This window comes from Eutrema salsugineum, unplaced genomic scaffold (genome assembly GCF_000478725.1).
Source record: "Eutrema salsugineum unplaced genomic scaffold, Eutsalg1_0 scaffold_2, whole genome shotgun sequence".
NCBI classification, from domain to species: domain Eukaryota; kingdom Viridiplantae; phylum Streptophyta; class Magnoliopsida; order Brassicales; family Brassicaceae; genus Eutrema; species Eutrema salsugineum.
In genome coordinates this window covers 10,518,353-10,531,593 of record NW_006256829.1, presented here as the reverse complement: position 1 = coordinate 10,531,593, position 13,241 = coordinate 10,518,353, and the positions used below count along the sequence as shown (strand labels likewise).

The 13,241-nt window shown below is 39.9% G+C and overlaps 4 protein-coding genes across 5 annotated transcripts; 3 read left to right on the top strand and 1 right to left on the bottom strand.

The window, feature by feature from the left end:
* Nucleotides 1-360: 360 nt before the first annotated feature.
* On the top strand, nucleotides 361-2,398 carry LOC18017670 (GTP-binding nuclear protein Ran-3). Its single transcript, XM_006401418.2, has 8 exons — nucleotides 361-487; nucleotides 626-695; nucleotides 945-1,001; nucleotides 1,094-1,211; nucleotides 1,477-1,566; nucleotides 1,652-1,831; nucleotides 1,920-1,997; nucleotides 2,099-2,398. Exons 1-8 carry the CDS (start codon nucleotides 485-487, stop codon nucleotides 2,166-2,168), a joined length of 666 nt encoding a protein of 221 aa, XP_006401481.1. The 5' UTR covers nucleotides 361-484; the 3' UTR covers nucleotides 2,169-2,398.
* Nucleotides 2,399-2,882: 484 nt separating this feature from the next.
* LOC18017669 (grpE protein homolog 1, mitochondrial) lies at nucleotides 2,883-4,804 on the top strand. 2 transcript variants are annotated; one of them, XM_024156799.1, is made up of 6 exons: nucleotides 2,883-3,136; nucleotides 3,416-3,587; nucleotides 3,702-3,898; nucleotides 3,986-4,153; nucleotides 4,243-4,371; nucleotides 4,517-4,804. In XM_024156799.1, the coding sequence occupies exons 1-6, from the start codon at nucleotides 2,990-2,992 to the stop codon at nucleotides 4,613-4,615; spliced, it is 912 nt and encodes a 303-aa protein (XP_024012567.1). In that variant the 5' UTR covers nucleotides 2,883-2,989; the 3' UTR covers nucleotides 4,616-4,804. The 2 variants fall into 2 exon arrangements, with proteins under 2 accessions (XP_024012567.1, XP_006401480.1); XM_006401417.2 differs by having other exon boundaries at nucleotides 3,416-3,605.
* Nucleotides 4,751-5,799, bottom strand: LOC18017668 (probable inactive serine/threonine-protein kinase bub1). The gene is made up of 3 exons (XM_006401416.2): nucleotides 5,415-5,799; nucleotides 5,165-5,314; nucleotides 4,751-5,077 (listed from the first exon to the last, which is right to left on the bottom strand). Exons 1-3 carry the CDS (start codon nucleotides 5,733-5,735, stop codon nucleotides 5,012-5,014), a joined length of 537 nt encoding a protein of 178 aa, XP_006401479.1. The 5' UTR covers nucleotides 5,736-5,799; the 3' UTR covers nucleotides 4,751-5,011.
* Nucleotides 5,800-5,932: 133 nt separating this feature from the next.
* Nucleotides 5,933-8,963, top strand: LOC18017667 (trigger factor-like protein TIG, Chloroplastic). Its single transcript, XM_006401415.2, has 13 exons — nucleotides 5,933-6,281; nucleotides 6,366-6,449; nucleotides 6,577-6,705; nucleotides 6,819-6,907; nucleotides 7,006-7,189; nucleotides 7,323-7,413; nucleotides 7,501-7,655; nucleotides 7,725-7,817; nucleotides 7,907-7,999; nucleotides 8,101-8,181; nucleotides 8,270-8,419; nucleotides 8,519-8,614; nucleotides 8,714-8,963. Exons 1-13 carry the CDS (start codon nucleotides 5,982-5,984, stop codon nucleotides 8,789-8,791), a joined length of 1,623 nt encoding a protein of 540 aa, XP_006401478.1. The 5' UTR covers nucleotides 5,933-5,981; the 3' UTR covers nucleotides 8,792-8,963.
* The last annotated feature ends 4,278 nt before the right edge of the window (nucleotides 8,964-13,241 follow it).

Below are 13,241 nucleotides of genomic sequence, written 5' to 3'. Positions count from 1 at the left end.
AAATGAGTAAAACTCTTGTCAAAATTATCAAGTAGAGACTTGTATTTGATCAAAACGTTCATGGATGTGAAATTTGCAAGCAATGAATGTGCAAGGGAAGATTGATCATGATATCATTTATCATTCAATGATAGATGTTATCACGTAAGATATATTATTATAGCACGACTAGCTTGGAACTCTAGGATGAACTTCTCAAATGCATAGATAAAACTGAGTATATACCCTTGATCCCTTGATCTCAAGCACCATAAATAATCTCCACAATTTTGTAGTGAATTTTGGGCCTTTGGGCCCGGATTCAGATCCGGATCTAAACCTGGATCCAATTATTCTGGATTTACCGGGTTTCAGCATTTGCGTCAATCCTAAGCGGCCAAAAGCCTCACAGCTCTGTTTAAAAACCCTTGTCTCGCTATATCTCTCTCGCCGTCTTGCTCTCAAATATTTTCTCGATCTCCACTGCTTCTCTTGAGATTCATCGATGGTAATTATCTCTCCGACTTTCCTAGCTTTGTTTTGCTTTCTCGCTCTCATCTAGAGATCCTATTTTGAATTTCTATGGTTTACAGTTTCTTCGATCTCGCGTGATCTGTTGATTTTTCATCGTTATACTTGTTCTCAGGCTTTACCTAACCAGCAAACCGTCGATTACCCTAGCTTCAAGCTCGTCATCGTTGGTGATGGAGGCACAGGTACCATCCTAGCTTCACCATCTTTTTTTTTTTAGGAAACAAAAAATACAGAGAATGAGCTCAATTTCAGAAACTCTATGTGTCTGTGTATAACTAATCTTGATGTAGATCTTTAAGCTCGATGCGATTTTGGATTTTTTTTACTCGATACATTTTGTGATATGTAGTATAGATCTTGCAAGTTCAATTATGAGATTGTTCGCAATTGTTTGAATTGCACTTATGTTAACTCTTTGATAATGTGTACAGGGAAAACCACGTTTGTAAAGAGACATCTTACAGGAGAGTTTGAGAAGAAGTACGAACGTAAGTATTTGCAAGTCTGTGAAACGTAGTAACGTTTTAATCCACGAGTTAACTGATTCTGATGTTTTCTTACTTTTCTTTTTTTCTTGCAGCCACTATTGGTGTTGAGGTTCATCCTTTAGATTTCTTCACTAACTGTGGCAAGATCCGGTTTTACTGTTGGGATACTGCTGGACAAGAGAAATTTGGTGGTCTAAGGGATGGATACTAGTAAGCATTCTCTTCTAAGAACAATTTTTGTTTTTGTTTTTATCATACGAATCACTTAATACCTGGTTAATTTCTGTATGAATAATGTAGAATCTTCTAGTGTTTGTATAATTTCTGTATGAACAGTGTAGAATCTTCTAGTGTTTGTAGCTTGGTTATGATGTGAAGCTGGATAAGATGCTTATTCCCATGATTGTAGATAGCAAAAAATTGAAAAGCTATTATAACGTTATTGATACAAAAATTGCATTTTGTTTTGTTGCAGCATCCATGGACAATGTGCCGTCATCATGTTTGATGTCACAGCGCGTCTGACATACAAGAATGTTCCAACATGGCACCGTGATCTTTGCAGGTATGAATGAACACACCAGAAGTCTAGACTTTTGTTCTATGTGGCAAACTGCTCAACGATGTCGTCAATTTCTTTTCATGTGCAGGGTCTGCGAAAACATCCCGATCGTTCTCTGTGGGAATAAAGTTGATGTGAAGAACAGGCAAGTGAAGGCCAAGCAGGTGACTTTCCACAGGAAGAAGAATCTCCAGTACTACGAGATATCTGCCAAGAGCAACTACAATTTCGAGAAGCCGTTCTTGTACCTTGCTAGAAAACTCGCCGGGTAAACAACAAATCCGATTCTCAAGCCTCGTTGTGTAATAACTTTAAAAAGATGGAATAGTTGAGAAAGATGCTTTTGCTTGTTGCAGGGACCCTAACCTTCACTTTGTGGAATCACCTGCCCTTGCTCCCCCAGAAGTCCAGATTGACATGGCTGCTCAACAGCAGTAAGCTTTCTAAACTCCATTTTATTTGATTTCATTGCTAAGTTTTGCTGCTCCGTTTGTTTTCGTTTACTTAAAAGTTTGTGTTTTTAATGAATTTGTAGGCATGAGGCGGAGCTCGCAGCCGCAGCAAGTCAGCCACTCCCTGATGACGATGATGACACCTTTGAGTAGAGAGAGACATACGGACTATGTGATTCTGTCACTAGTATTATCATTTCTTTTTCTTGACGGTGCTATTTTTATCTGTGTTTGTGTTCAAAATATGAAGTTTTAAAAGTCGAGGTTTGCTTTTACCGGTTGAACCGATGGCACTAGTAATTCTCTCTTATGTTTTTTTTTTTAGTGGTCGCTATGAAAACCAGTTGATGATCATAATCCAAAAAGTTCTTATAAAATTCCGTGTAATCAGAGCTTCTACCTCCATTTATCTCTATGTTAATTGCCTTGAAATAGAAATATTTTTTCTCTATGACCATTCGTTTCCAATTTCAATAAAAATAGTTGCCAGACAGAAAAACAATACAACGTTAGCTAAAATGTACTTTGTGGACTATCGAAAGTATGATTAGTCACAAAGTAAACATGATTATTTTTGCTTTGGAAGCAATAGACTTGGTAGGTATTGTCAATAGGCCACAAGCTTGGCCTTCATTCCGATTTCAAATCATTAAAATTCATTTTTGGTTAATATCGATTAGAGATTGAAGTAAAGTTAATAGAAGAGTTTCTCCTCATTGTTAAAAAAAACGGTCTTAAGCTTCTCACTTCAATTCACCACATTTTTTGGCTTTGGGTTCCAAAAATGTGGTTTCCAAAACCATCGGTAAGGGTACTTTCGTAAATTCAATATAAACCGTCAGAAACCTCAAACCCCGATTTTACTTCCTCCCCAAGAACGTCTATCTCTAATACTCCCTTTTATCGACGATTTCGACATAAACCAATAAGATTCTGTCTTTCTTCTTTGATTCATTTGCGCTTCTTCCTCCGTGATGTTGGTGTCTAGGGTCTTATCGAGAGTTTCTCGCTCCGTGGGCTTACGCTCATCTCTCTCCGCAGTCGCTACTCCGACGAGGAATCAGATTATTCCGATTGTTTCCGGCCGATTTCACTCCCTTGTCCACGAAACTCCCAACAAGGTTAGGTTTTTGAGCCGATTTTGGTGTTCTGAATCCACTCGTTGGGGTTTACTTGGGTTTAAGGGTCTATTCAAACGAATATCAATTCCATGTCTTTCATTTGGAAATTTGACGTTTTTATTACTTAGATGTCGGAATGTAAAGGTTTTGATTGTTCTTTTATGAGCTTGTCTTGAGGTTATTTGGATGCAAATTAGGAACTTTCTTATTGGGTTTAGCTCATTCTAGGATTTTTGAACAGCGAATTTACTCAATTTGGATCTCCTTTAACATGCGCAGCTTGTTGCAGCTCCAGTGTCGCTTCTAAACCATGCGACTCCAGATTTGAATGTCCTTCAAAGGTTCAGCTTTTTTTCCTCTTCCTCAGCTGAATCGAAGGAAAATGAGAGTAACACCGAGGTTCCAAAGACCAACGAAGCTTCTGAGGATAAGGAGGCTGGAAAAGCTACAGGTGAGGCAAAAGAATCAGGTATTGACTGACTCAGAATGTTAGAGATACTGTGTCTGATTCTGAACAAAGAAGTTTGATAGGTTTACTGAACGAATTGCGTTTACTGATTTCTAGATTCAGAGACTGATTTTGAGGATTTGTCAAGGGAAGATTTGGTGAAGCTTGTGGCTGAGAAGGAAGATCTCGTGAAGGTTCAGCAGGAAGACATAAAGGAAATGAAAGATAAAGTTCTTCGAACTTATGCAGAGATGGAAAATCTAATGGACAGGACAAAACGTAATGCTGAAAACGCCAAAAAGTTCGCCATACAGGTTAACTTTTCCTTTTTGAATTAACTTGTTTTTGCTTCATATATATCCCAGTGCTGAATACATTTGTTGAATTCGTTTCTGCTGCAGAACTTTGCAACAAGTCTTTTGGATGTGGCGGATAATCTGGGAAGAGCTTCTTCGGTTGTCAAAGAGAGTTTTTCGAAGATTGACACTTCAAAAGATTCTGCTGGTGCTGCTCCACTGTTAAAAACCCTTTTAGAAGGAGTGGAGATGACTGAGAAACAATTAGCTGAGGTAAAAACATCCGTTATATTTGTTCACTGAGGTAAACAAAGATAGATGAGACTGATTCTGAGATTGCAAGTTTATCTGAAAAACTGCAGGTATTTAAGAAATCTGGTTTGGTAAAAGAAGATCCTTTGAATGAACCGTTTGATCCAAACAGACATAACGCAGTGTTCCAAGTCCCAGATGCTTCAAAGCCAGAAGGCACAATTGCTCATGTCCTAAAGGTACTAACCTTTCAAAGGATTTGCTTTTTTTCTTGCTTTGATGACTCTTAAGCATTATGCTATCTTTTGCAAATCAACACAATACCATGGATTCTCTAGCATAATTTTGTAACCTTTTGGTAACGGTTTGTTTCCATATCTGCAGTCTGGATACACGTTGTTTGATCGAGTTATAAGACCAGCTGAGGTTGGTGTTACTTGCGCTGTGGAGAATCAAGAGGGCGAGAAAGAGTCTGAAGCTTGAGAAACTCAAACTACGATAGTTGAAAAACCTTTGTTTTGACATCTTCCTGAGTTTGTTTTAGTTAATAGATCATATTTGCATATTCATTGGATGAACAAGATCTCATAAAGTAGCTTGACATTGCTGCACTTCCAGGGAAGACCTGGTTCTGTAACTTTTTTCTCTCAAAATTTTCATGAAGTTATAAAAGTGGAACATCAAATCCTTACGAATGCTATGATTTTGACTCTGATTTTAGAGATACATATAAATATAGCTTCTTCTAACTAGAGACAGTACATACAGATCCAGAAGGATCAATGTTAATAACAAAAACCTACGATAAGTTACATAATGAGACATCATAATAGCTACAACAATACCAAGTCCTCGGACTTTAATTTAATACGATTCTCTTCACTCTTCTTCAGTCCCTTCAGAATTCAGACACAGTCCCAGTTTCAAGTGACCAGTTTTTGCTTCCTGCAGAGGAAGTAGTAAGAAAAAACAAGTATGAACAAGTAAAATGAACAGAACTCGACAACTTCGTAACTGATTTTGAAGCTTTACCTTAGTTTGGTCTGTGTCTGTCATGTTCATGTCCAGCTCAACGGCTTTAGGCAATGGAGATTCAGTGTCGAATTCGTCAGTCTCTTCCTCTAGAGCTTCGATTTCAGAATCCTTAGAAACCACTTTCTCTCTATGCTCAAGCATCGCAATCTGCAAAATCCCAAAAAGGAACCATTCACAATAATCCCACACAAAACAAAAAAGGAAACCCTAAGACATAGCAGAATTCCAATTTTGGATGAATACTTACTGGGGCGTATCTGAATCTTCGCTTAGGCGGCTCCTCCGTCTCACCGGAGCCGTTAGCTTCGGAGGGAGTAACCGTCGCCGAGGAAAGTGGGGTCCACTTATGGAGAAGAAGATGGTGACGAGAATTGCTGCTGTTATTGTTGTTGTTGTTGTTGTTATTGCGACCGTTGGATTTAGATGCTCGGAAAACGCCGACGGATGAGGTTGAGACACGTACCCACTTCTTCTTCCACTTCCTTACTCGGCCGCTGAAAACCGCCGTCGCCGCCGGACCACTGTATCTCGATGACGTCCGGCTCAATCTCGACCCTACGCCTTCCATCTCCGCAAATTTCTGTCTTTGTTCTTCTCTCTCACTGTCACTGCCCGGAAAAAAAAAATAGTTACTTTTTTATATCTTTAGACTTTAGTGCAAGTAAAACGCAGCGTTTTTAGAAGATATAGTTTGGAAAACGCAGCGTTTTAAGGAGATATATGTAACAAAATTACACAGCTTTATCTCCTCCAAGAAGAAGTGGCGCTTCAAAAAGCTCAGTTCTTCTTCTATCTAAAGAGAGAGACTTTGAAAATGGACCTCTGCGTTATCAGCTCGACGACGACGATTAATCCGTTTCATTCATGTTTAACCCGACGCATTGGGTCTCGTCTCTTACAATCCGATAGTTTGTTCGTCTCTCGTGGTGGTTGCTCTGTGTTGCGCTTCAATGGGAGGCTGAAGAAACCAATCAAGCCCTTGGAGGTATCTTGTGTCGCCAAGAAAATTGGAGGCCGGAGAGCAGAGGCTTCTCCGGCGGTTGAACCCAGCGTAAAGGAAGACCGGCTTCCCGCTGATCTTCAGGTCACCGAGACTAAAGCGCCGAATTCAAGTGTAAGAAACTTTTCAAGCTTTTTTTTTGTCTATTTTTTGGAATTGAGTTTGGTCTGATTTTAGGGATGTACTGTTCAATTTTAGGTGAAATTAAGTGTGGAAGTTCCAGCAATTGTCTGTGAAGATTGTTACCAAAGAGTCCTTAGCGAGTTCATGAAAATGGCCAAGGTAAATTGCATTTTTCAGCTTTCTAAAATCAAGATGAATGATCACAATGTATAATCAAATTAAAACTGGCTCCATGTAGTGATATGCTTGTTGTTTAATTGGATTTACTTGGTTATGATTCAATTAGGTTCCTGGATTCCGTCCTGGAAAGAGAGTTCCAGAGAATATTATTGTTGGTTTCGTTGGGAGGCAATACGTTTTGAGAGCAACTGTTGAATCTATCTTGAAGAGAACACTTCCTCACGCCATGGAGTCGGTAACAGTTCGAATGCTTATATTTACTTTTATTATGTGTACTCCTGTGATGTATCTGAATTTGGGGATTCTTGTCTTGTGAACATTTTTCATATCAGATTTTTGGCTTTGTAGGTCACTGGAAAGGCTTTAAAAGACTCGATACAGATATTAAGCAGCTTTCCAGTTATGGAGAAGGCTTATTCTCAGCTCAAGACCCTTAGGTTTTTTTTGTTTAATCTTCATATATGCGAGAATCCGAACAACGGCTGCTTGCTTTCTAACTTTTACATTTTTTTTCTGTTTTTATTTTGTTCCTCAGTTATGAGGTGGTTGTTGATGTCGTGCCTGAGTTGAAATGGAATCCTGAGAATGGGTATAAAGATATGAAGATCGTTGTAGAATTAGGCGATGAGATAGACGCCAAAAAAGCTTGTGAAAGACAACTAAGACAGAAACACAAGTCCCTTGGTGCTTTAAAGATTGTAACTGATCGAGGGCTACAGGTAACTGAATGCATAACTTCACATATACTTGTAGTGTTGTTCTGCAACTAGACAGTTAAGATCAGCCACTATATCTAAGTAGGATAAAGATGTGAGTTACATTAGTTCATATTTAACTCTGCAAACCGTGCAGGTAGGAGATTTTGCCGTCATTGATATATCTGCTACAACTATAGATGAGGACGGGTCAACGGGTCAAGCGATTCCAGATGCTGAAAGCAAAGGTAACAGAGCCATTATCTTTTACTCCATTGATACCAATCCTTCCTGTTTTGCTAATGAATGCTGAGATGTGCGGGGTCTGTGTACAGGTTTTCATTTTGACACAGAAGAAGGGAATAGATTACTTCCTGGATTCCTTGATTCAATCTTGGGAATTCGAGCAGGCGAATCAAAGTCATTCGCGCTTGTGTTTCCTGAATCATGGAAGCAAGAAAATCTTCGTGGCCAACGTGCTCAGTTCACTGTGAGTTCTTCTGCAATATACGAGCAGACATGAAGTAAAAGATAAGCTAATCGTGTCTGTTTTCTTTAGGTCGACTGCAAGGAACTATTCTACAGAGATTTACCAGCATTAGATGATTCACTTGCTGATAAATTGCTCCCTGGATGCACCACTTTAAAGGAGGTAATGAACACAGGGAGTTCATTTTCAACAAGTTAGACAAAAAAGATTGCCTTCTCTAACTGTATTTGTCTAATGAAACAAATAAACAGGTTGAAGAAACTCTGATTAAAAGATGCCAAGAGATGGAGCAGGAAGCCAAGGAGCAAGCAACAGACAACGCCATCCTTGACAGGATTCGAAAGGTCATCATTAAATTTCATAAAGCATCTAAAGCAGTAAGCATCGTTGATCTGCGTGATCCTCAAAACACTATCCTTTCCTTCTTCTTTTTTGTGTGTTTCAGATGGTTGAAGTAGAGATTCCTCAATCTTTATTTGAGGAACAAGGAAGACAATTTTATGGAGCTAGGCTTCTAGAGATCCAGGCAAGGCATTTTTGGAATCTTCCTCTCTCTCTCTCTCTGTCTTTTACGGTCAATCAGATATTTAATGTTTAATGACATGGTGCTATAGGGAAACATGAAGCTCACCGAAGAGCAATTGGCTTCTCTTTCAAGTCAAAAGGCAGTAAATGAGTTTCTAGAAACTCAAAGAGAGAGCATTACCAACATAATCAAGCAGAATTTGGCTGTTGGAGATATCTTCAAGCGCGAAAACTTAGAGGTATTTTTATATGCTTAATACTCTTGTCTCACAGTCTCAGAGAGAGGAACAAAACGAAAATTAGTAAAAAAAAAAACATTGTCAAATTCTTGAATGCAGTTCTCAACAGATGAACTACTTAAAGAGGTCGAGAACTCCATCACAGAATTCAAGAAACATAAACAAGAGTACGACGAGGAACGTGTGAAAGATCAGGTTAGTTTGAATCTAAGTATTGTCATTATTTTTTTACTATGGTTGCACAAATAAAAAAGATAACTGAAAGAGAGAGACTCGTCTTGAATTGGTGGTTAGGTACAAGAGATTTTAGAAGGTGCAAAAGTGCTAGAATGGTTGAAAGAACGAGCTGAGATTCAATACATTACTCGTTGATTAGCATAGGTATTGTATGTATGATTGGCATGTTTCTTAGCTTATGAGCAATTTTTTTTGAATTATGGTTATTTTGTCAGAAGGAGAGAACTTTTACTATATTTGATGATGATTGTTTGTAAGGAATTGTCGCAATAATTATTTATACAAACATTGCTTTTTGGTTTTGTAATTTTTGTTCACTTTGAATTATGATTGTTTTTGTCAAAACAATACTTCCTAATTCATTTTGTACAGCTTTTACTAGTTGCAATAAATGTTAATAGCAACGCTTTTTATTTCGTGAATTTCTTCACTTTTTGATTTTATAATCTGTGTGTTTTATCAAGATATGGCATAGATATAAGTATTAATGTCGATTTCATATTTAATTTTGCCAACTAACATTGGCTATGACTTGTTTTTTTGTCACGTAAGTATTTGAACGCTTGACCTCCTCATCACTTTCGTTGCTTGTCTCAGCTGTATTTACAATACTACCCCTCATGATCCATACTCAAACTCAAAATGGTAAATTAACACCACCTCCCCAACTTAAAAAAAAAAAATTAATAATCATTTTCTAACTAGTCTTTTCACCACGATTTCTACCGAAAAAACCTAATGCAAATGTGATAACTGACCTTCGGCCTATCAGTCTGTGCTCGGTTACGTATAAGATTATTTCAAAATATTTTTCCTGTTTGTATTCATAATGGGAAACTTGAACCGTTTTGTTTAAGCCCCTCTAACCCGTCTAGAGGGTTTGAAGTTCTTTTCCGGAAGGAGTCTTTCTTGTCGGTCGGTTTTTTAAAAAGGAATTTTCCTTTTTCCCACCCAAACTTGCCTTTCTCTCTTCCATTACGGGGTCCCTTTCCTTTTCCGAATGATTCGTGAGCTTGATATCCTAGGATTTCAGGGCCGTCAGCAACCGTGTATTGTCTCGCAGTTCAAGAACCCAAGCGACTATCTACACTTCCAATCTCGGATTTCCCTGTTTTTACTGCTCATGGATAGCTCTCTGAATTTAGCAATGCAGTCGATGAATTTGGAGGAAGATCTTCCGATTGATATCCCGGCGGATGGAGCTTTCTGTGCGGTTGAAAGAAGCGCCAGAAGTTTGATTGGTCGATTGTTGAATCTTGATGTTCAAAACATGGCAAGAATGCTACGCTCTATGCCGAGAATTTGGAGAATATATGAGCGTGTGAAAGGTGTAGCTCTCACTAATGATACATTCCAGTTCATATTTGATTGGGAACAGGATATGAATACAGTCCTTAAGGCTGGTTTTTGGACCTTTGATGAGTGGGGTCTGGTGCTGGAGAGATGGGTAGAGAACCCTCCTGCTGACTTTCTAAAGAAAGCCCCGGTTTGGATCAAACTACACAAGATTCCTGTGAACTACTTCACTCTGGCGACTATTGATGCGGTTGCGAACCGTATTGGTCACGTTAAGGAAATTGCTTACGATCCTGCAAAACCTCTTTTGCAAGCTGGCGTTAGAATTTGTGTAGCTATTGATCTGGATGAACCAGTGAGGGATGCTAAATCTCTGAATCTACCTGGCGGTAAGGTGGCAATTGTGGAGATTGAATATGAGAGAAAATTTAAAAATTGTTTCAATTGTTCTCGCCTAACCCATGAGAAGCAGAGATGTCCACTTCTTCAGCGTAACAAAACTCAAAGTGTGGAAGCTTCGGGTAAACAGAACATGCGGCAACAGCACAACGCTACTGCTCGTCAGCATCACTCAAACCTCTCTGAGCAGATTATGCCGATGCTGGCTCCGACAATTCCTCCTGGCTTCAGCCCTCACTCAAACCTCGTGGCTCCTGAAGTGTTTGAGCAAATGCTTATATACATGTCTTCGGGTGATCCATCAGAACGCTCCCTTCGGGAACTGAAGATGAAGAAGACGCTAGACAAATTATCCAGAGATCCAGTGGTGCAACGATCTTATTTGCGGCTAGAGGCCCCTCCCGTCTTCACAGCATCTCCGGTGATCAAAGAGAATGAGCAGATGGCTTTAGCGGAAACCTCTTCTGGTCGTAACTGGAGAGAGGATGATTCTCTTCTACCTTATGGTTGTAACCAGAGGGATGATGCTTCCCTTATACCTCCTCAAAGTACTGAACGAGGAAATCAGCTTCAAGATAGTAGTGCCAGTAATGGGAATCAGGATCCTTCTCCCTCGGGTCCAAAGGATGATGGCGCTGAAAATTCGGTTAATCCAATTGCAAAGGAAGTACATCCACCTTTGGCAGATGCTATGATGGGTCATATGAATGGTGTTACGGATCCCTTACCACAGACGGCTGAACAGTTACAAGAAGGGTCAGGCTTCTTTGTTCCACCGCTACAAACGAGTGAGTTTAAGATCGGTTCTGTTCAACCAAGCTCTTCCGGCACTAGTAACAGAAGCAAAAAGTCTAACTCTGGACGCTGGTCCAGACAGCAGAGAGCGAAACAGGGTGTTACTCTAACCAAGGTTCAGGACCAAGACCCAGAGCATCCTTCTAAGAGGAAAGCAGTCGACAGCTCTGAAGTTACGTCTAAACTATCCAAACAATCTCCAGGTTTGATGGTTTACCAGAAACCATCCAATCCGTCCATATGACGACACTCGCTTGGAACTGTCGGGGGTTGAGGAATGACCCGACGGTTCGACGCCTAAAGGAAATGTGTCGTGAACATTTCCAGGACTTTGTGTTTCTCCTAGAGACTAAAAGCTCTAGTGATCACGTGTTGTATGTTCAAAGAGTGTTAGGTATTGACCACAGCTTCCTTGTGAACTCTGTGGGTCTAAGTGGTGGTTTTTTGGAGGCAGACACATAAGGTGGATGTGCTATTTTTGGATAACAGAATCATCGATACTAGGGTGGAAGTGGGAAGTCGGAACTTCTTCATGACATTTGTGTATGGAGACCTAGTTAGCCATCTGTGTGGCAATGTATGACAAAAATTGACGAATATTGGGATTAGTAGAGATGATGCGTGGTGTGTTGTAGGAGATTTTAATGAAATTATGAACAACACAAAAAAGCTTGGAGGCCCACCTAGAGCGGAGTACTCGTTCTATCCGTTCAGACGTATGGTTCGTGAGTGTCGCATCAAGGAAATTCCCAGCTCTGGTAATAAACTTTCTTGGGGAGATAACCGTGAAGTGATAAATGCGAATGGTGAAAAGGCTTTGGTATGGATTCAATGCAGATTAGACAGGGCGTTTGGGAATTCTGAATGGTTCAGGTTATTTCCAAGAACACACTCTGAGTATTTGAAAAGAACCTGGTTTGATCATCGTCCTCTTTTAGTCAAGGTCGCACCTGCAGATTCAGTAAGGAGAGGCAGGTTCATATTCGACAAGCGTTGGTGTGATAGTCCAGAAGCAGTGGAAGTGGTTCGGAACAGCTGGTCAATTCCGGACCGTACTAGCACGAGACGAGTTGCTGATAGTATCTCGACATGTCGTAAAGCTCTAGCAATTTGGAAGAGGAGTAGTAATTTTAACTCTCAGAAGATGATCCAGAGGCTGACTGCTGAGATTGACGGTGAATCTGCAGAGCTTCATCTCGATTTCCAAAAGATAGCTACCTTGAAAGTGGAGTTGATGCAGGCTATCAAAGCAGAGGAGAGCTATTGGAAGCAAAAAAGTAAGGAACGATGGATGATTGCAGGGGACAAAAACACCAAGTTTTTTCACAGCAGTGTTAAGTCTCGGCGGATGAAAAACAACATTCCCTAACTGATAGATGACAATGGTGTTGAAAGGTTTTCGGAGAAAGAGAAGGGCGATATTGGAGTTGAATAATTCTCCAAATTGTTTAAATCCTCTGGCTCGACGGATCACGATGAACTACTTGAGGGTTTCCCAACAAAAGTTTCTCAGCAGATGAATAGAGATCTCACTAAAGTTGTGACGGATGTGGAGATCAACAGAGCTGTGCGCAGCATCAAGAATGATAGCTCTCCTGGATCAGACGGTATGACAGGCAAATTTTTTCAACACTTCTGGGACATTACCGGCACACACGTTATTGCAGAGGTGAAGGAGTTCTTCGCAACAGGTCAGCTACCTCAAGGGTGGAATTTTACTTAAATCTCTCTTCTGCCGAAGAAACCTAAAGCAAATGTAATGACTGACCTTCGGCCTATCAGTCTGTGCTCGGTTACGTATAAGATTATTTCAAAAATCTTATGTAATCGCCTCAAAAGGTTTTTGCCAAGTTTGGTCTCTCCCACACAAGGTGCGTTTGTATCAGGCAGATTGATAGCCGATAACTTATTGATTGCCCACGAAATAGTCCATGGTTTAAGAACTAATCCAAACTGCATAGCCATTAAAACCGATATGTCAAAGGCCTATGACCGTGTGGAATGGGATTTCTTGGAGGTTTTACTGCTGCGAATGGGTTTTGCTGCAAAATGGATTTCCTGGATAATGAGTTGTATTAAGTCGGTCTCATATACG

Coding starts and splice junctions, on each gene's coding strand:
- LOC18017667 (XM_006401415.2), top strand. CDS start 5,982: ATGGACCTCTGCGTTATCAGCTCGACGACGACGATTAATCCGTTTCAT. Junction 6,706..6,818: donor TTCCTCACGCCATGGAGTCG/GTAACAGTTCGA, acceptor TTGGCTTTGTAG/GTCACTGGAAAGGCTTTAAA. Junction 8,000..8,100: donor TCCTTGACAGGATTCGAAAG/GTCATCATTAAA, acceptor TGTGTGTTTCAG/ATGGTTGAAGTAGAGATTCC.
- LOC18017668 (XM_006401416.2), bottom strand. CDS start 5,735: ATGGAAGGCGTAGGGTCGAGATTGAGCCGGACGTCATCGAGATACAGT. Junction 5,315..5,414: donor GAAGATTCAGATACGCCCCA/GTAAGTATTCAT, acceptor GGGATTTTGCAG/ATTGCGATGCTTGAGCATAG. Junction 5,078..5,164: donor CAGACACAGACCAAACTAAG/GTAAAGCTTCAA, acceptor CTTCCTCTGCAG/GAAGCAAAAACTGGTCACTT.
- LOC18017670 (XM_006401418.2), top strand. Junction 1,002..1,093: donor GTTTGAGAAGAAGTACGAAC/GTAAGTATTTGC, acceptor TTTTTCTTGCAG/CCACTATTGGTGTTGAGGTT. Junction 1,212..1,476: donor GGTCTAAGGGATGGATACTA/GTAAGCATTCTC, acceptor GTTTTGTTGCAG/CATCCATGGACAATGTGCCG.
- LOC18017669 (XM_006401417.2), top strand. CDS start 2,990: ATGTTGGTGTCTAGGGTCTTATCGAGAGTTTCTCGCTCCGTGGGCTTA. Junction 4,154..4,242: donor CTGAGAAACAATTAGCTGAG/GTAAAAACATCC, acceptor GAAAAACTGCAG/GTATTTAAGAAATCTGGTTT. Junction 4,372..4,516: donor CAATTGCTCATGTCCTAAAG/GTACTAACCTTT, acceptor CCATATCTGCAG/TCTGGATACACGTTGTTTGA.